At 40.1% G+C, this 27163-nt stretch overlaps 1 protein-coding gene across 1 annotated transcript in view; it reads right to left on the bottom strand.

Moving 5' to 3' along the window:
• Positions 1 to 204: 204 nt before the first annotated feature.
• LOC306758616 (neuropilin-1a-like) overlaps positions 205 to 27163 on the bottom strand; it is a 101511-nt gene continuing 74552 nt past the window's right edge. Inside the window, exons 9-18 of the mRNA XM_079243952.1 lie at positions 25112 to 25287; positions 24356 to 24511; positions 20294 to 20438; positions 15171 to 15353; positions 14639 to 14677; positions 9244 to 9381; positions 8096 to 8385; positions 7109 to 7205; positions 6971 to 7015; positions 205 to 4574 (exon numbers count right to left, since the gene is read on the bottom strand). Of these exons, the coding sequence (XP_079100078.1) occupies positions 4297 to 4574; positions 6971 to 7015; positions 7109 to 7205; positions 8096 to 8385; positions 9244 to 9381; positions 14639 to 14677; positions 15171 to 15353; positions 20294 to 20438; positions 24356 to 24511; positions 25112 to 25287 (1547 nt within the window). The 3' untranslated portion in view covers positions 205 to 4296. The remainder of the gene's footprint in view (positions 4575 to 6970; positions 7016 to 7108; positions 7206 to 8095; positions 8386 to 9243; positions 9382 to 14638; positions 14678 to 15170; positions 15354 to 20293; positions 20439 to 24355; positions 24512 to 25111; positions 25288 to 27163) is intronic.

The raw sequence follows: 27163 nt of genomic DNA, 5'->3' as shown, positions 1-27163 counted from the left end.
CAACCTGTTGGCAAGCTCTAATACTAAACCACTCAACCGTTCCTTCGGTTGGTTGTTAAAAGATCCCCAGCTCTTTTGGATTTGGCCAAATGGACTTTATAAAATCTAATCTTTCAGATGGAATGAAGCAGCAAAGCTGGTTTTACTTAAAACATTTATTTGACCCAATTCTTTGGAATGTAATAGTCAGTGATGAGAGTCTGAGACAACAGAGACGGATGAGTCTGGGTGCTGCTGACCCGAAAGTCAAAGTACAAACAATACTTTTAGTCACATAAGGCCTCACTGCTTTCCAATTCTTTTTACTTCCTCGTCTCCTCTTTTTTTTTTTCTTTTGAGACGGCTAAATTACAGAAAACAGTACAGAAAATAAACATTTTTGTCTTGTCATACAAAGAAAACAAACAAACAAAAAAAAAATCTAACCAATGGCACGTACATCAGTGACAGTACAAAAACACAAGGTGATATTATACCAAGTAAATAAAACTGTTACGCTTCGAAGAGACGCATATAAGCTTTTTCGAGAATGAAAAACATCTCTGTAAATTGTACATTTCAGAATTCTAACATTATCATCTGAAACCATGTTAAAAGAAGCAACAACACTGCCCTCTAATCTCCCCTCCTCCTTCTCGTTTCAGAAACCAACATCATAAACACAGATTTTTTTTTGTTTTTGTTTTAAATATATCAGTGCAACATTTGTTTTCACGCAGTGTGCTGCAGCATCCTTTCTCATTTCAAGTTGGAGGAGACTTGTCAGCATCTGGCTGCTACCTTCTTTCAGCCCGACTGGTTATTTTGCTTTAAAAATATAGAAAATGAACTTTTTTTCCCACAGAAAAAACAGAGAGAAGAGCAACCAAACGGTCAGAAAAGCTGATTTAAATCGGATTGTTATTGTTTTGAGAGAATAGATTAAAAATCAACTCAATTTTTAAAGCCACCTTCTATAAACTCGCTCTCTTATTACAATGAAATGAGTGATGCAAAGTAATGCTACATTAATATGGGCTTATCTAGTGCACACAGTGCAGTAATATAGAAAACAGATATGAGTGCCACAAAAATATACCTGCTTGATGTTAGAAATAGCTACATTATAGGAGAACATAGCTAAATCAATGCAGAGTAAAGCAAAAGATTTTCTTGTTTTCGTTGAATCTAACTTAAAATGTTCAAACAGCACTATAAAAGTTAATGACTTTAATAAAAGTTCATGACTTTAAAACTCTGTTTCTTACTTGTTTTGATGGCACTTTGACTTTTTATATGCATGTTTCTGGAGCCATTGTTGCCCAGCAGCAGCCAGATGCTCAAAAACCACGGCAACACGTGGCAACGTGACAGCCATGCGGTGTAAAGCTTCGCCTTACGACACACAGGAGCAACTGGATATCAACACATAGACCATTTTGGACGTCCACTGCGGCTGGTTTAACAAAGAAACCCAGGAGGACTTTATGAGAGGAAGTGAGGAAAAGATAGACCTTGGATAAGGGCCAAATTAGTCGTTCGGGGGTATTATAATGGGTAAAAATTTATGTGGTCCAGGCACATTTTATTATCAGATTTAAGAGGAATAGCTTGTTTAGGTAAGGATGGCTGCAGAAGGCTTTGAGGAAGAAGTAAAAAATAAAAACCAGCTGTTCAGTCGACAAGCAGGAGACATATTATTATATGTGCTTAGGAATTCCTTTTAGCTGAGAGTGAGTGTAGACCAGAGACAACCAGAAAAATGTTCTGTTACATAGCAACTCTGCCAGTGGATGCAAAAAAAAAAACAAAAACAAAAAAGTTCTCTGTCAAGCATCTTAAAATCAAAATGAATTCTTTCTGACTCCACAAGCGTTTGTTGACAGGCATAAATAAACAGATGACAGTTTTTATGATAATCCCTGCCTTGCAAGACCCAATCAGCTCATCTATAAAGTGCTCAATACTTGAGTCACATATAACACAGGCTATCAAAAGAAAACAAAACAAACAAACAAAAAAACCTGGAAACTTAAAGTTGTGGGGGTTTTTTTGGCCAGAAAATCAGATTATCTTCAATATCATCTGCTTTCTAAAAGGGTTTAACAATGAAAGAAAAGAAAATGTTCCCTGAATTAAATCGAGATGAGAAATTCCTGCAGGTCAGGAATTAAATTCTTAAGAGCAAAAAAAACCAAAACAAACAAAAACAAATTTAAAGGTTCAGTGTGTAAGGATTACTGACATCTAGTGGTTAAAATGGGCATGACGACTGTACATGGCAAGTACGGCTGTGAGTGGACGGTGGCTGTCAGTGGCCAAAATTCTTCCAGACAAACACGTTTTTATACAAATAGCTACTTCAGTACATGTGTACCATCTTCTTGTATGATTATTTTAAAACATGACTTATTCCATCCGGTGCTTGAGCTTTAATAAAGCTGGCCCTGAAGCTTTAAAGCTCATTGTACTCAGAGTTGTTTGTCCATTTAGAGACACCGTAGTAAAAATGGTGGTAAGAATATGGCATCTGCCATGTATATGAACCAATGATAGGTAACTTTAATGGCTTATTCTGAGAAGATAAAAACATAATTATTTTAGTAAAGTGATTAGATATCAATTGAATAGGGTTTTTAATGGTAAATTAAAATTTCATGTTACTGACCTTTTGATTTTATTACATGCTGAACCTTTAAAATTATGCTGCAAATTCAATTATCAACTTCATTTTTCTTCAATCTTTAACAGACAAAACAAACTATTAGGTCGGTGGATCTTAAAGAAAACAAAAAAGTACTGAGGATGGACTCATGTGGGACCAGAAATGTGGAATATATATATTCTGTGTTTCTGTTGCAGCTGTTAAACATGATTTACCACCATTACACATCCAGAGTTTCTCCTCTCAAAGCCAGATGGTACAGCTTCGTCCCAGCCAACCATAACGCGTGGTCAATCTCCGTCCTGATACCTCAACATCCTGTAATCTCGATAAAAGATCCCCACGAGAGACACTCAAAGTCCTTTTGATAACTCCCAGACTGTTCGACACGCCAAAGGTTTAACAGTCACTTTATGTGTCAGAGAGGGGCTCTGATCCATGATTGTAATCAATACTTTCCTCCTCCGTGGTGCTGAGGTTCTCTGTTTTACCCTGTATTGGAAAAAAAAAAAAAAATCAGCACTTCTCTTGAGGCATTGTGGGTTATGTAGTTCAGACGTTGAAAGGATACTGCAGCACTGGTGTCTTTTTTTTCTATAGAAAAGGGCCCTCAAATATATTAAAACCTATGTACAATATGTTAGATGTGTCATGTGCCGTGAAAGTGAGGCATTCAGGGCTCCTACACGTTTTCTATTTGGGGAAATTCCATAGTTTTCTTTAAGTTCTCCTGAACCTAAACACCAGCTTGGAATTTAACAGTTCAGTCTATGTCGGTATGGTCGCTGACAAGGCGCGAGGATCTACAGACCAACACGTGTTGAAAGCCAAGTGACGGTACACTAAAGCTCTTAAAAGATTTGCAGTTTTGTGATCACAGTCTAGGGACGGTTTTTTCCACACGTGTGTGTGTAGGAACCCTGGACGAAACGCCAGCCGATGGGAAAACAATCAGCAGAAAGAAAGGCAACAGAAAACTGGAGGGAAAAAAAAGGCACTGTTGGAGCTGGACGAAGGTCAACGGGCCTGGACGGTGCCTGCTTCACAGGCACACACCACCTCACACACTCACACGCACACACACACACAGATGCTTGCACTTCATGTGCACAGATAAACATGAGTGTTAATGCACACATACACACGCCTTAGATGCAGATGTGTACTGACTTTCACACACTCCACTGTGATGTAGGCCAGCTTAAAGAGCCAAATATTAAATTTCACATAAATTTTCTCTTTCTGTGAAACAAGGGCATCTGAAAGAAACAACAAGAAAAACAACAAAGAAAAGAAACAATAAACGTCAAATCTTAGCTTTCCATAATAGTACACAAACAATACTTTCATCTGAATTGGTCTCAACACCAGCATGTGATTACATGAAATCAACAAAGCACGCCGAAAAACAAAGACAATCCTAAGATTTCTTCTTTTTTTTTTTTTTGCTGTACAGATTCTTTTTACACAGTGCCCCCTACAGGTCAGTCCTTCCCACTGCCGCTCCTGAGAAATAAAATTACATCGGCTCACTTTCAGCCCACCCTGCCGTCCCATTGGTGGCTTCAGCCCCCCGTGTTCCTCTCTCTTGATTGGCTGCATTAACGTGTCCACCGGCGGAGCGATCGCAGCTCCGTCCCTTCGCTTCTAGCTCACGCCTCTGAGTAATTATTAGTCTGTCCGTTCATCTTGTCCTTCTTTAGTTTCACGCCGTCCACCAGCTCAAAGTTATAATTTTCCAGGGCAGATAAGTTCCGGTCTGTCATGCTGCCCTGCGAGCAAGCGCAGTACAACACGACGCCGCAGATGGCGCCCAAGAAGACGCCCAGCGCGGACATGGCGATGATGGTGATGAGGATGGGGTCGAGGGTCTTCAGCATGTTTCCCGGGCTTCCGAGTTCGTTTGTGTTTGGAGGGATGGAGTCTATAGCTGCAGAAGACAGAAAGAAAAGAAAGCAACGATTGTTGAGATCAAGAATTGTCATTGGACGAAGTTACAACAACGTGAAAACCTAAAAGCACCGGATAAACTCACATTGCAATCATTGTAATGCCCTGATTCTTTCCATTCTTTAATGACTGTGTTAGTCAAGCTTTTATTTTCAGACAGTTTAGGTCTAAAGACCTTTACACACTGATGCAAATAAACAACACGGACAGTTTGGAACAACTTGGAGGTGAATTATCAACGTTTCTGTCTATGGACACCAAGTGCGATGCGAAAATGTGAATAAATGATGAAGGTTCCAAAACAAACTCGCAAGATGGATTCCACATGAAGCCACGACAACAGTGTGCTGATGCTGCAAAAGAAAAGGGGAGTGTCATTGTTTATTCCAGGAAGCTGGACCACGGCCGCTTCAGGACTTTAGGACCTTAAAGAATCTGCTTTAGCAGCTATCTGCTTGCTTTAAGAAGCAGAGAAGAAAAAATAAAGAAGTGATGCAAAGTTTGAATGAAATAGCAGCAAAAGCGATGCCTACACAGCTCGCAACTGGTGACCAGCAGGTCAAAACGCCTTTTCTTATTGGACGATTATATATCTGTTGGATAAAAACATTTTAAAAAACATTATGTGTGTATGTGCGTTACCGATGTGAACGTTACATCGCCTACACTGATCTAATAAAAATATTGCTGTGCAAATTGCTCAGATGAGATATTCAGACAAGGCCTTTACTAGACTATACTTTCATGCAGAGGAGTTAACGGTCAACTTAATGACTGGAAAACAGGCCCTGATCATCAACCTTCCACCGCCATGCTTGACAGCTGGTATGAGGGTTTTCCGCTGATATACTGTTTGGTTTGTGCTTTCTGACCAAGCGGCAACCTCCGGCGGTTAAAAGGGAAGCCTATGCGAAAGTGCATAAAACTGCAGTTCCCCCTTCATCAGGTTTACCTTCATGACAACTGAGGGGGGAGTGAATTTTTTTTCAAACTTGCCCATTTAAAAGTAATTTAATCTCAAAGTTCGGCATATTTAGGGGCGTGTCCTTTTGATTGACAGGTACCCAATCTCCCTCAAGTCAGAAGAGCGTAGAATAACCGCGGTTTTTAGCAACTTTTTAACAACATGACTTAGCTTTAGCCCGCTTACCTCCGTTAGCTGGTTAGCTCCTGTTTTCTCCGGGTTAGCTCGGTTAGCTTTTAGCTACAGAAAGCTCAGAGTTCGCTTGATGTCAATCATCCGCCATGACGCTCACGCCTCCCCTCTCAGCTCCACCTCTTTGCCCATATTTGTATTTTTCGGGCGAGACGACGCACATGACGCTTCCAAAATGGCGGTGGTAGGAACCGCCCATGAACTTCAATTCAGCTCTTCAGAAACCTATGGGTGACGTCGCAGAGGCTCTGTCCATCTCTTTATATACAGTCCATGTTTCTGACCGAACATCTTCACTTTTGTCTCATCTGTCAAATGGACTTTGTTCCAGAAATTTAGCGGTTTGCTGTAATTCTTCCTAACAAGCCATACATCTTTAGCATTCTTCTCAACATACTGTTATGATCTTTAACATTCAACATACCGAGGCCTGAAGAGTCTGAGATGTAGATCTTGGGTTTTTTGCAGTTTCTCTAAACACTGCTTGACCCTGATGTGAACTCTTCAGGATGTCCACTCATGAAAAGACTGGGAACTGTTTTGAATATCTTCAAAGTGACACTTTACAAGTTTCCGACGTTAAAATGCTTTTAAATCTGTCCTTGCACTGCAGCGTTGCAAATGCATCTTCACAACTATTTTTCCAGCCTGGAGTATCACGTGAAGGTTGTGTTTTTGCTTCATGTAACACAGCAGCAAGAGGATATGAACCCACTGACTGTATTAAACACACATCAAAAAGAGATATAAAGGATATAAAGCACAAGTAAACAGTGGGCAGACTTTTACGGCTAGAGAACGCTCAGAGAGGAGACAGGATGCAAGACGGATGCTGAATTGTAGCGAGGGGATACCAAAGTCAGAAATCTTTCCAGTTTCAGCAATGCAGCTTTATTAGTGGATAAATTCATTGAATTTATGAATGAATGCATTAGTGCATTTGATGAGCAACATTTGGCTCTTACTTACCCTCCTAATCCCTGTGGATGCAGTAAGGATGTACTTAGCTTTTCATATACTGTTACTGCATTTTGTTCAACAGATGATATCATATCGTAATGTTCACCTAGAGATCTCTAAAAAAAAAAAAAAAAAAAAAAAAAAATTGTGCCTCTAACTCCTATGCTGCAGCTTTCGGTCGGCTAATTTTGCAGAGTAACCCATGTGCAGGCTGTTTTTTACAATAATAATCTTCACTGTCAGTGATGGAGAATACTTACGTAGCATGAAGATCTCAGTCGGTGGAGACGTAGGAGTTTCGGGATCTGGAGACAAAAACAAAACCTCCGTTAGACTAAAGAAGAGCGACAGGATGTAACGCAGAAGGACTCGTTAGCATGACTCATGTCATAACTCACCCTTGCAGTCCTCAGCATTGAGCCCATCTATGATCTGTATGTCGTCTACAGCTATGTGACCTGGGCTGTGTCCATCTGCGACACCTTCCACAACCACCTGCAGACAAACAGCATAGTAAACACATTTCATAGCGTTAGATTAAGCAAACATAAAGACAGTGCAGCCTAAACTGCGACAGTATGCCGCTGCTAAAATTGTTTTAGTTCATACTAATGTTGCATTTTATGCATTTCCGAACCCACGACTTTATTTATGACGATGCCACCTGCCATAATTAACCTTAATTTTGCATCCTGTGGGGACTTTAACTCGGTATTTTTGCACAAACTTTGGTAAGAGCATCATGGCAAGAAAGGTCATTTAATTTGATCCTGATCATAAGATAAAAAAAAACTCTCTTTTAACTCTAAAATAGAAAAACATTTTATCTGCTCTCAATCTGTCTTTTATACTGCTGATGAGGAAAAAAGATCCTAATAAATCTATCTTTGTAGGGAAGTAAACAATGATAGTTTAGTTATTTGGCTTTACCATCACTTTTGCCCTCGTCAAACCTAGTTTTTACTCTAAAATCTGCAATAAAACAAATAGTCTAGTCAGTGTTCTTTTTGAAAATACCAAACAAGCTGCAAAGTTTTTCCATCACCTGCAGCTGTGAAAAAAACTTTATAAATAAGATGAAGTGGAATAATTTGTCCATCCTTCCAGGTCCGACTGTCACTTTCTGATGGTTTTGTAGGCTTCGGCTGATGAAACCACACTGCTCGTTTGTCTCTTTGACACACAAACTCAAGTTTTAGTTCTGACAGCAAACTGAAGCACCGAGAATCAAAGCAGAACTACAAAATAAATGACTGAGCCTTTAGTTGTTTAATTCATGTGTTGTTTAATTCGTGTTTTCTGTCTCCTGTGAGGGTTTTACATGTTTTTAATCAGGTTTTGGGTTAACAATATTACTGTTTTGAGGGGAAAAAGTCTTTCATTACCTGATAAGAGGTGCTGGAAAGTGGCAGCAGAACTCGCCCCTCCTTCCACCGGCTGCCCTGATGGCCGCTGACTATCCACAGGATCTGCTCTTCCTCCATCCCCCTTCTGTGTTTAACGTGAAGCGTACCCACGTGCTCGCCGAACATGTGGTACCAGAAGGACATGCACAGGTTGGTGTCCGGTGAAGTGATGGGCAAACTGATCAGCCTGGCCATCTTCCCCTCTTCACCATTTTTACTTGGAGCGTCTGCTTCAGTCAGGTGCATGTAGATGAAGTTCCCCGGTGCACCTGCAGGGGGCAGTAAAAGACAAGGAGAGACCGCATGAGGCAGGAACGAACTGTGACAGCTTGTCAACACAAACACACACACACACACACTTGATGAATGCGGCTCTGTTTACTGTGCATTTTTAACAGAGAAAGGACTTAAATTCAGTTGAGAGCAAGCTCTGTTGTGACAATAGAGGCTTCATGGACGTAAATATCTTCTCACAAGGAGGATATTTCTGCTCCGCACACCCCAAACATTTCAAGGACTTCACAAGGTTTTTAGTGCATACAAAAGACTCGGTATCAGCACGCTTCAAGAGGAAAAACCCGACACAAAGAGCTCATTTTTTACTTGTGATCTGGTTATGTCAGGAAATCAAGGAGAAATCATTCATTTTGGAGCGGCTGCCGTCTCCGCACAAACATCCATCACGCGCATCAGGCTTGAATGAAGACAAGGCCAGAAAGGTGAAGGATGCTGCCAGGATTTCTGTGGTACTTTAAAAAGATTTTTTAAGGACTTCAAGGCAAAGATTAAAAAATCAGCAACTTATATGTTTTGTTTTGCTCATGAATGCGGGAATGAAATGATGTTTTAACTGTTTCTTAAAAAAGGAGATGAAAGAAAATGAGCTTTGTGATTGTAGAGCTCTTGTTTTAGCGCATGTGGCCAAACTTCTGTAAATGTCAGACTTAAGGGATGCACATCCAGTCTCGAGAAGCCTTCACTTTGTTCTGTTCATGTTGCTTTTGTGTTGTAACACATTTGTCCTCTTGCACAAGAGTTTTTTTTTTTTTAACAGCGGTTCAGCAGCATTCAGCTCTTCCAAAGCATATGCTGAGCGCTGCTGGTTGAAGCGCAGAAACCAACGCTACCTGTGTGGTCGAGGATGGGTCCTCTGTGGACAACAGGACCCACGCTGGTCTGGATGAACCACTCGGCTCCTGAACCGGTCTCTTTAGTCCAACCGCAGAATGAGGAGAAGTCAAAATTACAGGCGAACCACAGATATGCTGCGGGAAAGAGACGACAGCCATTAGAAGCAAGAACCACAACATGCAACTCTAATCTGCAGTAATCTGCGACCTGTTAGCCTGGGGGGATTCAGCTGGTGTTACTGTGTCTTATTGTTTATGTATCAGGACATAAAAAACTTATGTGGTTCTCCATCAGGTCTGCAAATGAAATAAATGCAACCTCACTGTACATGACATAACATATAACTCTGTCATCACTCATTTGATCAAATATAAGTCCCAATGCAGGAGCAGTGTGTGAAAAATGTGTTAAATCTCATGATTTGTAGCTGTTTTTTTGGCCTCCCACACCACTGCAGAGGAATTTTGTGCCTCTCTTCTAAACGAAGCTTCGGGTTATTAAAGCTTAATTCATGCACATCTTCTGTTTATGACTCGCTGCTGTGTTTGGGATCATTGTCCTGATGCGTGATCCACACATGTTGATGCTTTTATACAGAGGAGTTCATGGTCCACTCAGTGGCTACAACGTGACCAAATCAAGCCCAAATCATCATCTCTCCACCGCCGTGCTTAACTGTTAGTAAGAGGTGCTGAGGTCTATGAGAGCATTGATCCAGGCATCTTGTCTCCTGTTTAGATGCAGCCATGCAAACCTGAACCACATTAACATGTTCTTTTTAGAGAGAAAAGGCTTTCTGCTGCAACTTTTCCAAACAAGCTAAATATTCTTGAGTCTTCATCTACTTGTACCGGAATAAACTTTAACATCTAATAATAGCAAATTGAAGCCTGGAGAGTGTGAGATGTAGCTTGTGGAGTGTTTTGCAGTTCAGGTGAACCTGCTGGGATGTCCACTCCTGGGAAGGCTGCCTGCTGCCTTGAAATTTTCCACTTTTAATTAATCTTACCCCCAGACAGTTGAGTCTGATCAACCTAAAACCAGCTTGCTGTTTATTGAATGCAAGTGGATTTGATACGCAGCACCTGGCAGGTATCTACCCCGTTAATTCCTGTGGAAGTTGCAAGTTTTCACACTTTGCTTTTGCATTTTGACTCAGGCTTGTTTAAAAAATAGTAACAGAGTATGTTACATTGTTTAGCTGAAGGCGTTAACCCATGATTGTAACCCCCGCTGAGGACCAGATGTTTGTTAATTCTTATCCTTTTTAAAAAGCATGTCCTGATGCATAAAACTTCACAACTTAAGGAGGGTGAACCCTCTTTTTTTTGCAGGAATGTAAGAGGTTTTTAGCTGGAAAAATATCAACTAAACTAAGTTTAGAAGAGTTTGAAAAACAAACTTAAGGAATGAATTATCCCTTAGTAGAATAACAGGTAATTTATTAACTAATGGGCTACCTCCCTCATGCAAAGCCCCCATCTGCTCCTGTAAAACCTTCCTGGGAGCCAAATCATGTGTTACCAGAAGCTGCTATGAGACTAACAGCATATGGTGACAAGGCAAAGCTAAATAATACGAATCCACGCTGTGCTCGATGACTAATCGGCTTCACACGACGTCTGAGCAGAGAGCCCGGAGAAAGGACTCCAGGACTCGTATTATCAGAGAGCCGTCGAGCAGTTTTATGGAAGAGTGTTATAAATCGTGCGGGCTGTGAAAGGCACATTGCGGCAAACAAAGGAGCCAGTTGTGATTGTATACAAGGGACCACGCTGCAGGGCACTTCCGTCCACATCCTGAGCTACGACCACTGATAGAAAACAGCACCAGTGTCTGCACGCTGGGATCAGAGAGGCCTTCCACAGAGAAGGACGCCACCAACGTCAACGGGGTGTGCCCACGCTTAAATAAATAAATAATGTCTGGCTGGCAGCAGCGGCTCACCACAGCATCCAAACAGAAATCTCCGGCCAGCGGCCACGTTGTTTCTGGAAGCTAATAGGATGCAGAGATGACCGAAGAGCTGTGCCGTACACCTCCCCTTTCAACCCTGAGCTGTCTTCACGCGAGGCTTCAGCTCGGCTAATTGAGACCCAAGAGGCCTTTATTCTTCCTCAGCAGCTTTCACTGCACCGCCTTCTATTTCTCTCTTTCACCCTGAACCTTCCTTTCTTTTTGTCCTCCATACCCTTTCACTGTCTCACCTCCATTCATTCCTTCAGCCTTGTTCCCTCTCATTTTACTCCTTTGTCTCGCTGTCATGGCTCTAATCCTGCTGCCTGCTTATTCTAAACATTTTCAGGCCAGCTGTTTATCCCTGATCTGTTCAGTTTGGTGCCAGTCAGCTCTGACAAGAAACTGCAATGGTCAAGAAGCAAAAGAGCTATGAATGATTCAAACAAATCCATTTTTTAGTGTATACAGTTGTGACGCAGCGCCATAGGAAGTGTCTAATACTTTCCCACCATGTCTGCAGAAAATATGAATGATGATGAGTTTGAGTGACAGACGTCTTCTGTAAGCTGATTTCAACGGCTTGGAGCACTGTACCATGTCAACATTTTCCACACTTTTAAACAGCTGTTGTCACTAAATTCTGAGACATTCACCTACATTTAATTTTATATTATATAATCATATCCATAGTGACAGTAAGGATGACAACTACTTTCTACTGTCTTATTAGGTGTTGTTGCTTGCAGGGTGCTAAGCCTGAGGAACTGGATTTTACAACTTGTTTTTCTGTCCCGGTTTCATCACTTTACAGCATTATTGAATTTTTTTTTTGTTATTGTGTCACACATTAGCAACTGGATATCAACAAAGCAGCAGTTTTGAACGCACACAGTGACCAAATTGCCCCGCCACCCCCAAAAAAAGAACAAAAACCAAGAACAAGAACATTATCAGAGGACGTGAGGAAAACAGAGGGAGAATAGGCTAAGAGATAAGAGAAGACTACATCAGACTGACTTTTACTGGCTGGAGAGAGCTCAGAGAAGAGACACAATGCAAGATGGATGCTGGATTTGTCTTCGCTTTGGCGGCTTCACTGAGAAAAACTGCCTCAGTAGGCTTTAAACATCATAAAAGGTAGCACCAGGAAGCTAACAGAGTAACACATGCTTGCTTAAATGTACTGTTCCTCACCAATGATCCTAAGAAAGACTAGCTAGTACGCAGTTACAGAGAAAAAGCAGTTTCCTTGAGATAATGAGGAAAATGTATGTTATGATTAACATTATGTAATAATTAAGTTGAGGTCTCAAGCATAAAAATACATCAAAATGCAGCATTAATCACTTTTAGTTTCTGTTGGAAAAAAATTAAGATGAGAAACAAAAATAACAACTGCGGGGGACATCCAAGGGAAGAAAATGGAGAGTTCCTGTTTTGGAATTACTTGTGACTTTGGCAGTTTCTCTGATATCATGCCTTGGTCATTGGTGACTGGCCAGTCACATGAAAACTATTGTTTACTGGCTCAGACCAGAAACAGCTGATGAATCAGGTCATTTTAATCATAGCTTAGGTCAGACATAAATCACAAAGTTGCCTCGATTGCCCTCATTTGTGCTTTAAGCCTTGTTGGAAACAAGCAAAAATCCAGAGATTTTTGTTCTTGAGTGGACTTTGTTTTTTTATTCAGAGCAAGTTCTTTTCGTTCTTCTTTCTTATTCAGATCTTCTAAATCTGAATAAGAAATGAAAGACAGAGCTCAAAGACAAAGCTCAAAGTTTAAACATTTCAGCATGACAAGCTGTCAGAAATGCACCAGTCACTCCTCATCTTTCAGCATGAGATTACTTGTAGCACAGAAGATCTTTGCACACCCCACGAAGCACAATTTCTTACATGTATCATCCCAAAATCCCTGGAAAAACTTCGCTAAAAGACCTTACCAAGCAGTGGCATTCAAGTTAAATTGTTCAAACCCCATGTAACAAAAACCATAAGAACAGCCCTCTTCAGGTGGAACAAGCTGCCGCTGTAGACACTTTTAAATCCAGGTTAAACATTTCTTTTTTAGTGCACCTGTGCATGAAATCTGCACTGTAACCTTTAACTGATATTGTTTTTAATTATTTTAATTTAATATATGATTTTATTGTGATTTTTGTTGTTTGTTGTTGTCTTTTATGTTTCTTTACACCATATGAAAGGTGCTATAGAGGTAAACCTGCCTTGCCTTGTACACTTTAGAGCTTCTGCTAATTTCTCCATTTCAAATGTGCCAAAGTGTCATAAGAAAGCAGAGACTCTGCTGACTGTGTGACAAAAGCTCTGTGAGCTAGCAGCTAAAGAATAGCATGCTAACAAAAATCACAAAACCTAAATCATGCATTAAATGTGCTGTTTCATGGTCAAAAGTTATATTCCAGCAATGTGCTCTCATACGAGTTTGCCTTTGTTTGAAATGAATAATGAAGGTTCTGCTTGTTTTCATCAAGAGAAATGAGGTTTTATTGTGAAGAGCTCTCACTTCCTATCCTGTACTATCTCAAGCTATCCGTCCTTCTGAGTCCTCAGGGTGTTTCTAAGGTGAATTTGGGGTCGATCCCTGGATTCTAAAGGACTCTGACCATTGATTAAGGTGTCCATCATCAACATGGTAAAATGCTTGTTTTATTCTGCATAAATTGCTTATTTATTAAACACTTTGTGTTGTTGTTTGGAATGAAAAGTGCTTTATCAGTATAATTTCAACAGTACACTTTTATTTGATTTAATCATCTGCCAATGTGTCACTGAGGTAGATAAAAACACCTAAAACTGGTTTATATATACATGTTGATTCTAACACTTCTGCAGTGATTTCACATGTCTCTTCTCATATTAAACATGCAGCCCTTGTAGTTGTGAAGATATTTTAGTTATTTCATGTCCTACAGCAGGCAGAAAAAAATAAGCCTGATTAAGACGAGGTTAACAGATATTATTTATGGAAGACACATCAGTGACATCAGTACCTTCTTGCTTTGTGTTTCTCCTCACACCATCTCCTTCACATTCTGCGTTTCGACATGTAATAACATGTCTGCATTTGTCCACAGTTCAATTAAAGTCCATTTACTGGCATAACAGATAAAAACCTTGTTAAAATAAATAAAGCAGATGTGCTTAAGGGCCTGCACGTAGTCAGACTCATTTATGAACAGATGTGATGAAAAAGCCATTTACAGTAATGGAAGTCAGTTTTTTTTTATGACTTTGGCCTCTACTGCTTTTGACAATGAATGAAGAGGGTTGTTGGCTGAATTACTGCAAATCATGAACTGGCCTTTTGCCTGTTATGCAAAAATGGCTTCGTTTGACCTTGGAGGTGTCGAATTTTTTACAGAGAAGCGTTTTGTAAACATGGGAGCAGATTGCGGCCAACATCCTCACCTGGTAAGTCTGCAGTGGGGTTGATGACCAACGTGCCTCCTGTTACAGACAGATGGGACATTCAGGGTTTGGTCAAAGGTCAGAGAGGATTGTCTCACCCACACAGATGCCAACACAAACACAACACACCTGCCCATTTTGAAATAAAAAACCCATCAGATCCAGATTTTCATTTTGAAACGCTGAGATCCTCTAGGTTTTCAAGGCTCAGATAATTCCTAATGACTGCTGCTGACGCGAAGATAAAGGAGAATTTGAAACACGGAAAGGGCAATCAAATGTTAAAGTGGCTTTTTTTTTATTTTTTAAAAGAAGTTGAACTTAAAAGGACAGCGTTCAGTGAAAACAACCACAGTGAGAGAAAAGATGAGGGAGAATATTTCATGATCCAATTCCAACCAGTTTCCCTTGTATCATTAGGACGCACAATCCCGCCATAGCAAGCATAAAAAAAATGTAGGTTTTTAAATTTTCACTCATATGCATCGCAATACTTTGTGCAGAAAATTAAAGGAATATTTTGGGATTTTACCTGTTTCTGAATCGTAGTCAGCTGGCGCATCTGTTTCACCGTTACAGTCCAGTTGTCCATCCTTGCAGCTTGTGCTCAGAGTCGTGCCGGGGCCCGGGGTCGGCGCCGTGGTGGTCGCACCAAACGTGGTGAGAGGAAGTGTGGAGGCGAGTGGGGTGGTGGGAGGCGCTGTGGTAGTTATTTCTGGAGAGACAGATGGAGCAGACACAATGTGTGACTGATAATGGAGAACAAATTGATGAGAAAAAAAAGATAAAGGGGTGATAAAGTAGGTAAAAATAAGTCAGAATAAATACGGAGGGATGATGTGATTTAGTTTGGAGTCTATGAGCAGCAAATATGGACAAAAGTTCCCTGATTTGTCCACAATTATGAAAGAAAAACTAATAAACCTTTAAAAAAAACAATATTCCTGAAAAGAAAGATTGCAGAGGATTTTTATATTTTTCCCTCTATAGTTCAGAAAATCATTAAACAATTCAACAAATCTGAAAGAATTTCAGTGAGTAAAGCGAGGAAGACAAAGCTGAACACCAGTGATTGATTCCTCAGACAGAACCGAGATAGGAATCAGTCATTGATCTCTGATCTACAGAGGTGGCGTGGACTTCTCAGAGGAATCTGGGATGGAGATCAAACAGTAGAAATGTGTGCTGTGGTCAGACGAATCAGTCTTCAGGATCTGTTTTCAGAAGAAATGGACGCTGTGTGCTCCGAATCAAAGACAAAAAGGACGATCTAGCAGAAACTCTCCTATTGTTATCAACGTCTTTTGATGTGTCTTCATGGCAATAACTTGAATTAACATGAACTTAGAAATCTCAGATGGTCTGCTTGTGATTAAACTGTCTGCGTCATCGCTAAGTGGGATGTAGGCTGTGGATGTAAGAGCAGAACTGGCGATTTAAGTGAAAGCTGCTGAAACTGATCTGAGGGCTTTTGTTAAGCTTGTTAAGTTTCCCTCTTTGTGCTCATGTGAGCTTTTGTAGACACAGACAGAGGCTGGTCAGAAAATGAGTCGCAGTTATTGAATAAATCTAAACGAACAGCTCGTTAGGTCTCACATCTCAAAACAGCAACTTGTGTACATTTAGCTGACTTGTTAAGTGCCCTTGAGGTAAAATGTCTATCATTATGAGCATTAAAGGAGCAGCAAACTGCCTCAGAGCACCAACACAAACACACACACACACACACACACACACACACACACACACACACACACACACACACACACACACACACACACACACACACACACACACAATATCTGTGATTTGGATAATTGAACATGATTGCTGATGTCTGTGTGAGTTTGTGTCTATATGCTGAACAAACTACACTAAGCAGCAACCTCCAGCAGTTAAAGGTGAAGCCTATGTGGAAGTGCATAAAACTGCAGTTCCCCCTTCATCCACTAGGGGCTGCAAAAACAGCAAATCCCCATAGACTCCCATGTTAAAAAGACCAACTTCACAGCAGAAATAAACATGTTTACAGCCTGTTTACCTTCATGATAACTATGGGGGGAGGGATTTTTTTTATTAACTCTTCTGTTTAAAAGTAATTACATCTAAAAATTTGGCAATATTAGGGGTGTGTCCTTTTGATTGACAGATAACCGATATCCATGTGCAAGAAGGCAGAATGTAGAACAACCCCAGTTTTTAGCCAATTAATGTGATTTGGCTTTAGCCCGCCTACTTCTGTTAGCTGGTTAGCTCCTGTTAGCTTGGTTAGCTCTTGTTAGCTCGGTTAGCTCATGTTAGCTCGGTTAGCTCCTGTTGGCTCAGTTAGCTCATGTTAGCTCATGTTAGCTCAGTTAGCTCTTAGCCACAGAAATCTACAGGTGACATCACGGATCTATACAGTCTATGCTTGACACACATGGCTTGCATGCATCTAACTGTTTCCTGTGACAGTATGTATTGTCTTTGTTGACACTTTTGTGAAGGGAAACTCTGCTTCCCTAAAACAGAGACTGATCACTCTACAATGTGTCCCTGTGGACTTTTAAACACTTGAAAGTGGCTTTAATTCTTTTATTGATCAAAAACAGTGTTTTTTTTTTTTAAAAAAAAAACATTTTTAAAGCCAAGGTACATTCTCTTCACAGAAAAACAAACAAACAAAAAAACCACAAGGCACACCACAAACCAAAAATGTAAAAAAAAAAAAGCCTATCTTAATATAAAGTCCACTTTTCAAAATGTCTTGAATAAATATCATGTAAACACCAGGAAAAGGAATTTTATAATCTATTACTCTACTCCGTGAGAAACCTGAGCCTGTTTGGATCGGCACAGAGCTGCTTTTTAGACCAATTAGGTGAAACTGGATAATTTTTCATGGCACACCTGATGATCTCTCACGGCACACGAGTGTGCCACGGCACAGTGGTTGAAAAACACCAATCTAAAAACCATCACCAATTATAATCTCTTCTCCTGCAGCCTGTGTGCAGGTGCATTTTATCAAACTAACCAAACTGCATCAAATGATGTCCCTAAGTCCATATTCATTCCCACATTTATCTTGACTATAAAAACCACTAGAAAACTTCAACATTTTCTTTTTTCAAACTCATGTAACACATCTGTTTTGATGTGTTGATCGGTGTCACAAGTCTGTGTTGTGTGTAACTGATCAGAAGTAGAACTACCTGTCGGTAACATCTTTCCACTACTAAGTCAACTTGTATCATTCCGCCAAGGAAAAATAGTTCTTGACGAGTAGGATCACCTTAATACATGAAATGTATTTGAGAAAAAATAAATCATGTTACACTAAAGTCTCAGACGCTGGAAGCCAGAAGATGAACTTACGAGGACATTTCTAATAAATGATGCTGCGAAGATGATTTAAAACTGCCAGCGTTGCATCTGACTGAATCAAGACTGATGGATTGTTATCGTGTGCCTCACACAAACATCTGCAACACACTTATTAAACAAAATATACACCGTAAATTGTGTCTAAATGACACAGTAGAGATATTGATCTGCAAATTAATTTGTGCATCTGGATAATCAGCACTTTTGCCAATGTAAATACAAAACATTTGCCGTTTTCTGCAGAAAATCTGACATCGCTACGAGTAAAGTTAGAAAAAAAACAAACATAAAAAAAGGAAAAAATATACAAGAACAACTGTAAAATGTGTCACAGTGATGGCGCTACAGTTATGTATCCATGGCAGCAGCTCTGAAGTCATAACGCAGCCTGTAAGTTGATCTGAGTCTCTCAACTTGTGCAGATGAACAGAAAAAAAAAAATCACATTTTGAGGTTTTCATGAGATCTTTGGAGCCAACTTCCGAGATTAAAGCCGTTATACATCATAGACTTCCCATGACTCCATGTTTCTTGCAGATCTTAAGTGATCTCCATCACTCCCTTTCATCCACGCTCCATTCTCTGCTCTCCTGTCTCTTCTCACACTGATGGAAAATCTCGCCTACTTTGGCTGATTCTTATCATTCTCCCCGCAGGGCAACCAGATACTCCACCAGAGAGTCCACTTCCTCCCCTCATCTGTTCCTCCCTCACCTCCTGTGAGAGGTCACGCCCTGCCTCCCCTCCACTCCCCCCTGCAGCTCAGACCAGAAACCCGCCATGGCATGCCTCAGCCTGTCAGTCTGCGCTTTACTTCAAAGTGTAAGAAGTTGACAATCTAAAGCAAACTTAAGCAAAAATATTAAAAAACAATCGCTGCGTTTCCATGACGATATTTGTAAGTTTTGACAAATAAAAGTTTCCATTGAACAATTTTTAACGCATTAACTTCAAGTCTTGTAAAATCTTCTTCCTCTCGCGAGATTTTATTAAAATTGCAGTTTATACAAGGTAAACCTGTAGCGTTATTTCCTGCTGAGAATTTTCTTTGACTTTTCAAAGTTTTTTTTTTCTAAAACTCTAAAATTCGCTGTTGTTTGTTCCACCCCGCTCCATCTTTACCAGAAATGAACTGGTCACGACCCCCCCACTTCACGTCCATGGACAAGTGTTTCCAGTACACTTTTGTGATATATTTCTACGTTGAAACGTCTGAAAAAAACACCTCATGGGAGCGTAAAAGCTTTTTAGCGAGACTTTTTTTCTTAAATGTTCGTGTTTCCATTTGCAGTTAGTTTTTGGTGATATTTAAGTTTTGCACAATTCCAGGTGTAATGGAAACGCAGCTACTGTTTGCATGTGGAAAATGCTTTGTATTTTATTTTTTTAGATTAATAAAACACCAGATTATGCTGACCTAGTTCAGACGTGACAGTTTGTAGCTCTACAAATTGTCACGTCAACAAAGCAACCTCTAGGTCGCTTTCTAGCAAAACCTTTCTAGGTTTCTACATCTTTTCACTTCCGTCAGTCATCATCCTTGTTAGCTTCTGCTGCATTCTGGGTAAATTAAGAAAGCAAGAAAAGCTCTAGTTGCTTTCCTTATTTACTTTTAAAGATCATTGTTGCTAAGCAACAAGCTGACGACGACACAGGTTGAGCTGTTTTTAATCTGAGCTGCTGCTTTTGTGAAATTCCCCTAGATGTCTGAGCAATCATTATGATGAATATGAGATTAAAAAACACCTAAATGTCCGCCTAAAGTGCTTCCAACCATCTACAAATACACAACTCACAACCTTTTTCTGTGTTTTCATCTTTTTCCCTGCAGAAGCTACAGAACCAGATCAAGCCAGATATTGGGGAACTTTTATCCTTGTCCTTTCTTAGATGAGATAAAAGGCTCTATGCCATCACAGCTCAACCTTTAAGGTATCTCATGTGTTGCATCTTCCTCTCAGGACATGAAAGAAATTAATTTGAAGTTTGTAGGCCTGCAAAAGTCGTGTGACTGAAAACCATCATGGCGTGTGTCAACCTTTGATGACATTACATCTGATTTAAACAGAGTTTAAAGAGTTTGGATCCAGAGAAACAGAACAGGATGAACTGATTGATAGCTTCATTTACTCTGACTTGAACTGACTTACAGCCCTGAGTTTCTGCAAATCATCCCTGAACAATGTTTTTAATGTTCTTTATTAACAATGTGAACTCCACCAATGTGTCTTGTTACCTTTAGCTGCTTATTTTATGATTCCAGATTATAAAGTCTCAAGCTGGACTTACCTTCTAGTTCGCAGCCCAGCAGCTCCAGACGGAGGCCCACGCCCTCGGTGGTGGCTCTCTCTGGGTAGATCCTGACAAAGCGAGTCAAAAGTGGACCGACTGATCTCAGCTCTGGGGTTTCATGGTTCTGATTCCCGATGAATATCTGAAAAGATATCAAAAGTTTAGTTTATTTTACCCTGAGCGAGAGAATTTTCACGTTTAAGTTTTTGTGAATTTACAAAAAAGAACCATCGTATCCAACGTGATGCAATGTTTAGGTTTAAATGCTCGGTTTTTCAGACTGCACCGGTTAGATTAATGCATCAAATTACCTTTTTTTTTTTTTTTTAGACATATGATTTCTGCCCCCACCCCAAAAAAAGTACTGCTTACAGCTTTCTACATGTATATCTGATCATCTGCAGGGCTCAAAGCCAAATAAAATGTCAGACAGCTTCATAAGAAACTGAACCAGGATGAGGGAATGAAGTAAAGCAGAACCAGCGCGTTCTTTTATATTTCCAAGATGGAAGCAACACAAATGTAACTGCTTACAGTCGTGCTGAGAGTCCAGCAGCTGCAGCCCCGCCTGCTGGAACAACACCGGCCTCCTTAAGCCTGATTTATTAAAGGCTACAAGTTGTAGTGATTCAATGATATTAAAGAACTTTTCACTGTGAACATGGACATAAACATTAAAATTGTTCCACCTTTGGACTGACAGGTCATTTTTCTTCTTTTTTGTGTTGACTGATTGCAAAGCTGCATCAGTAAATGTCTGCAAGTTCCTATTTTTACTAAGAATATTTCAAAACTGTAGATTTAATACGTTTTAGCTTGGTTCTGTATTCTTCTTTTGTCATTAATGTTACATGTATGTTTGAATTTCCCCTCGGGAATGAATAAAGTATCTTTGATTTGATTTGATCTAATATAAAATAAGTTCAGTAGGCTGACCTCAGCTGTGCATTATATACCGTTTGTGACGCTACTTTTTTTTTAGATTGAGTGAAAAGAGGTGAAAAATGGTCTTTTAGGTTAAATTTGCTTCATGTTTCAGAAATATACAAATGCATTCCCACGTTTATATAAATCATTCTGATTTGATAGAAGGTTTTCCTTCCTATTTCCAAGAAAATGTTTAAACAGAACTATGTATTTCTTAGTGTTTTCTTCGTACAGATCCACTCAGTTCTGATGCTAATGTAGAGATTTTGTGAATATGAGAGCATAACATTCATCTTATTTCAACATGAATCTGTAGCTTCATTAATTACTTTCAATCGATTGCAATTCAGGAGCAGATATTCTTTAAATATACCAGTTTTCTTTAGTGAAGGATCGAGAAATGCATCGGGACATAGTTAGGAAAGTTAAATCTGTAAAACAAAGCTGCGATGCAATGCTGTGCATCTTCTGTGACTTTATTTTTAGAATGAATATTAAAGCATATTAAATTTACAAATTAGACAATAAGGAGAAGTAAGCATCTTCTTTCTGTCTGTTTTGGTGGGTTTTGTTGTGCAACATAGCACTCGTGAATGTTTTCTGTTCCAAAAAGAATAAAAAGATGCCCAATCTTGATCCTGGGGGAGCCCCTGCCCTGTATATTAAGATATTATCCTTCTCCAAGACATGATTCATATCAACGCTTCATCGCCCCACTTTGCTTCCAATCAAGTTTAAGCAACGACCGGGTAATAGTAAATTATAAAAAGACTATAAAATACAAATAACATGACCACCGTAGTCCACAGACCCTCCGTTTTACAGGTGATAAACTCAGCCTCTGAGTAAAAGAAGCCATCATAAAACCAGAAGCCCTCTGCTGCAGAATCTGTAATCACTCAAAGATGTGTACAGTAGAGGCATAAACCTCCAGCGGCTCTTCGTCTGCAATCTGCACCAACAGAACTGTTCTGTTTGCAGCGTGCGTGCTTCAGCTGGGATGGTACATGCATAAATACATGTACCGACTCAGGCCTTCCTGGCATGTCTTTGAAGTGGTTTTATGAAAGAAACAACACAGGAAACAGAGCAGAGCCACTGAAAGGACGGGCGGAGAAGCATCTAGATCTCCGTCTGCAGTAAATCAGCAGGAGTCTGACGGCCTGCCTCGTCCTCCTCCCTGCCATCTGGAACACATAGAGGAGGATGTCGCAGCAACGAGGAGGGGAAGCTCGGTCTTCAGAGCAATGACATGAATTTCCTCTTGTGGATCAGCACTAGAGTTTACTGACAAAGACTTCTGGGTTGGAACAATCATGAAGTGAATGACTAAGAAAGTATTTATTGGTGTTTTAGTCTAATAATTACCAGGACTGCACTTGCAAAAGGTACTCAATTCCATTACAGACCTGTCATTTTGCACTTTAAGTTTAAATAAAATATTCTTTGCAGCAACATTTTTTCTAAGTTTTGTTCTAAAACAAGTTTATCTTGGCAGCAAAATGCTAGAAGACAACATGGCATCTATGAAACACTGAAAGGTAGAAGGGTGTGTCTTCAGTGTGATTTAAGACCATGTGAGGAGGGGAATCCGGATATGATTATTGTAGATATTTATAGCAGGAAATAAAAAATCATTACAGAGAATCAAAAGGTCACAGCCTTCCGAGTCAAGAGTATGAAAATAATTGACAACACATGCAACATGCATGTCTTTCCATCACATCTGCAGCTCCAGCATCCACTCCATTTCCCCAAAAATTGTTCAAATTCATGGCTCGGATCATTTACAAGTTATTACATTCTGGATTTATTGTACAATATAAATCTGCTTCCTGACTTCCCTGGAAACTGTGCTGCAGAGAGCAGCAGTACAGGTCATGTAGCCTTATCATTGGTTTTATGATTACTGGAGGCAGTTTTCTCCCTTTATTGTGTCTGCATTGCAGGAGCTGCAGCCACCTGTGGTTTACAGACTTGCTTTAACTGGGTATTTTTCAGCTCCGACAGTGTAGGAGCTCTCGGTGATCGGTCATAACAAACTAGCTGCACAGTGATTGGTGGAACATATGAGGCAAAATGCAGCTAAAAAGAAGAAAAAAAGCAAACATTTGTCAAAAAAAATAAAGCCTTTCTGCAACTGAAGAGTTGCATTGAGATATTTGACTATTTTCTCACCAGCTCATCACTACACCGCTTCAGTGCTCCTTCGTTCCATATCATTGGTGCAAATATAATGAGAAAGAAAAGAAAACATGCAAATACTAACTCCAGTTCTTATACCTCTCAGACGGCCTTTAAAACCATTTTTAAGGCTAAAAGGCCCAAATGGGCTAAAGGGCCAATAAGCTATGGCACCACAGGACTTTATGTTTCACTGCCTTGTTGTTTCAGTGCTGCACACATATTTAATGCTACAGAAACAGTATTAACCTGTCATGATTTATAATGCACACGTCTTCCTGTGCTTAGCTAGCAATGTGCTTTCTTTTTGTAGAAATAAACCCCTTTGCTATTATCAACCAGTTTCTCGATGCAGTCTAGTTTGTTTAACATGCAACAAATGCTGCTTTAAAAAGGTTTATGTGTCCAGTTTTTTCAGCACAAAGCTGAAATAAAGTAGCAAAAAGAAGAAAAGAGGAGCGTCGGACATGCATCACTAAATCTGGGATGGGATATTTGAAAGAAAAACTTGATATTACTCTAATAACTCCTTTTGAAATGCCTGTCTTAGTTGTTTTTCATATACTCTATTTATTGTTCTCAAATCTATTTACTATATTAATAATCCAAATTTTCTTTAAAAATATTTGACTCATTCAGATGAAACAGTTTAGTTTACTGTCATTTAGGAGCTCAAAATTTTATTTCGGAAGCCACATTGAGACTCCTTCAATGATATACTTTCGGGGATTATAGTTTACTGTAAAATTATCTCTGGTAATGTCATTTACCTTCCTTAATCTGGCTTGCATTAAAATACCACCCCTGAGTAAAAAAAAAAACTCTGCATCTTCCATGTGAAAGAGAAGCTGAACAAGGCTCCACCATGTCGTTCAACACGCTGACAGTAAATACTGATGGGAAATGAAGGTAATGATCTGATCTGAAGGTCTGTAAAAGTGAACCAACCTTGGGTCGGGTCGTGTTCTCCTCCTTTATTATGGTCCAGTCTTCACCGTCCAGGCTGTGGCCCACCTTGAACCTCTTCATGAAGACGTTCCGGTCGCGATGTTTCCCTCCCTGGATCACCACGCCGCTCACCATCTTGTCCTGACCCAGATCCACCTGCCGAGCAGGTAAAGGTACAATTACAACCCTGTCATCATGTATTATACAACATGATCAACAACATGATCAAACACTTTTACTTTGGTTTAATGTACAGAATAATGCAGATCTGGACAACGTCACAACTGGAGGGTGTCCCTGGAGGATTTTTCAGTTGTAAAGAAGTAAAATATCAGTCTACTATCCATATTTCATTTCTTTTCTTATTAAATAATTGGTTATTTATGTCATTGAGCATCTGGGAATGACAAATTGAAAACCTGCCTGTTGTGTTTGTTAGAAACAAACACTAAAACACAAAACAACATGAAATTACAAGCAGATTTTGCTTTGTTGAAAGGCTGACAGGTTAAAACTGTCTGAAAGCCTTTATGATACTAAATCAAAGCAGCTTTTTTCCTCAGTTCTACAAAGCCGAATGCAGATGAAGTCAAATGAGAACACAAAATCTCATTGAACTCCCTTCTAAACGCTGCCAGGCTTCTTACAGATGATCAGCCAGAAAGATGGATGTTTACCAACACTTGCTTGGTCTCACTAGTACCAAACGCTTTGTTAAGGCATTAAACTCATACATCAGTTGACTTATGCACCAACCTGGAGCCACTCATTCCTGAAGGGCTGCTTGCTCTGCGTCCCGGTCCACCCAGACCTCCCCGTCAATAAGCGGGCATTCTCGGCCACCCATCCCCGGTCGGCGTAGGAAGAGGCGCTGATCTGAGCATCTGAGATCTGGCCTGACACCATCCCCAACATCCCTGAACATGGGTAGTCTGCACAGAGAAAGAAGAGAGAGAATAGTGGTTCGGGAAAGTTCTGGAAGGCATACAACGTGATAAGAAATGCCAGAGCCATCATTTTGTTGTTGCTTTAGTCAGCCGTTTTCGATATCCTCTGGGTGCTGCTGCAGTATGAAAACTCAAGCATATAAGTACCAGAGTCATCTATAATCTCTTCTTCAGCTTCTTCTGAATGAAGCAACATGATGAAGCACTTTTAAAGGAACAGATGTTTGTGAAAATGTTCTTTCTGAAAAGTAAAACAAAGATGTAACACAAAATAACGCTGCAGTCCAGTTCATTAAAAGCTTGTGGTAAAGTTTGGCTTGCAGTGAACTTATAAAGTCGTGACAATGTGGTTTAAAACTGATCAGCAGGGAGTCATGTGCTCGAACGTTACATGCACAGCTATATCTGTGCAACACAGAGCAGACTGTGTTAAAGCTGGTCTGAACCTCAGCTTTTCTCCGTGTGTACACAGTTGTAAGCAAACGAGCAGTAAGCCTGCCATCCGACTTGGTTTCATGCTGCATGAACACTAAACAGCATTCTTTCACTTCCTCTCTCCAGCTCACCAACCTAACCCAGACAGCAAACATATCCGGGCCGAATCTTTTGCCACTTATGGCTCAGTTATGGCTCTGGCTGGAGTTGTGTGGGCCAGAAGTGGACCAGATGCCAACATTCATTGGATTATGGCAAATATCCAGTGGGTCACATGTGGTCCAGATGGGTGTTGTAGATTCAGGCAAATGTTTTGTTGGCTGGAAGCGGTCCTAATACAAGAAACCTGCCTTGGTAATTTCCTTGTGGGCCACACATGATCATCTTGCTGAGTTTGCGGCCACCATCACATTCCATCAACAGGATAAGTCAAGGCCAAATTTGGGGCAAACATTGCATAACAACAATGCATAATTGGGCCACAATTTTTTTGCTCACTGGACACGATCTCCTATTTGTCTCCACTCCACAATCCATGATCATCTTACAGTCTGTCCCCCACATTTTGGTCCAGTCTTGCAATAAAAACTGTTTTATTCATCCTGTTACTGGAGACGAGGGGCTTTGACTCTTGATTCTAATGCTTTACTTCAGAAATGTTAACTTTATCTGCCTCAAGGGGCTTTTCCGCCCGTGCATCACTTCGGAAACATCCTGCACAAACCTTCTGTTCTTAAACCGAGGATTTCAAATGAGGAAATATGAGGCAACTTGCAGCAGAATCCCAGGAACATGTGATGAGTCTTGTTTCCCAGGCATTTTCACGCTAACAGGCTTGCTGACGGTTGAAAACTCATGATCTTTGTGGGAGAACTTAATCTACTGAACAACAGCCACATGCCATTTTGTAAGAATCAGAAAACATTCTGGGATGAGAACTAAATAGATTTAAGCCTTTTTTGGGAATAAGAAAACTAACTGCAGCTCAAACATACTTGGATACAATTGGCTGGTCATTCTAAGCCAAGATCATTATCCCTAAATGAGCGAGATCTAATCTCCAGCCTCATTGCATTTGATGAATGTCTCCTCAGTTATGTCTGTTGTTTACCAACAGATCCTGAAGAAACACACTCTTCTACAAGGTCAGAAATACAGCTGCACAGTGTTCTTCATGGAAAACCCCTACAGCTCTGTGTGGAAGCTTATGAGAACAAAATCTAATTTAAAACAGACAAAATGACTTAATTGTGTCGCTATGTCTTCTGAATTCAACTTTGAGCTCTTTGGTACAAAAAAAGTGAGAATAATGTTAGTAGATGAGTAATGAGGCAGAATAATTCTGCTCTGCTTTTCTGAAATGAATAACGACGTCCTTCTGTGGGAGTTTATGCTCGCTTTAGAAGCAATAATTATTTCAGATCAA

Source organism: Telmatherina bonti (genome assembly GCF_933228915.1).
Source record: "Telmatherina bonti genome assembly, chromosome: 7".
NCBI classification, from domain to species: Eukaryota; Metazoa; Chordata; class Actinopteri; order Atheriniformes; family Telmatherinidae; genus Telmatherina; species Telmatherina bonti.
The sequence above is the reverse complement of the archived record's forward strand: the minus strand, read 5'-3'. Positions and strand labels throughout refer to the sequence as shown.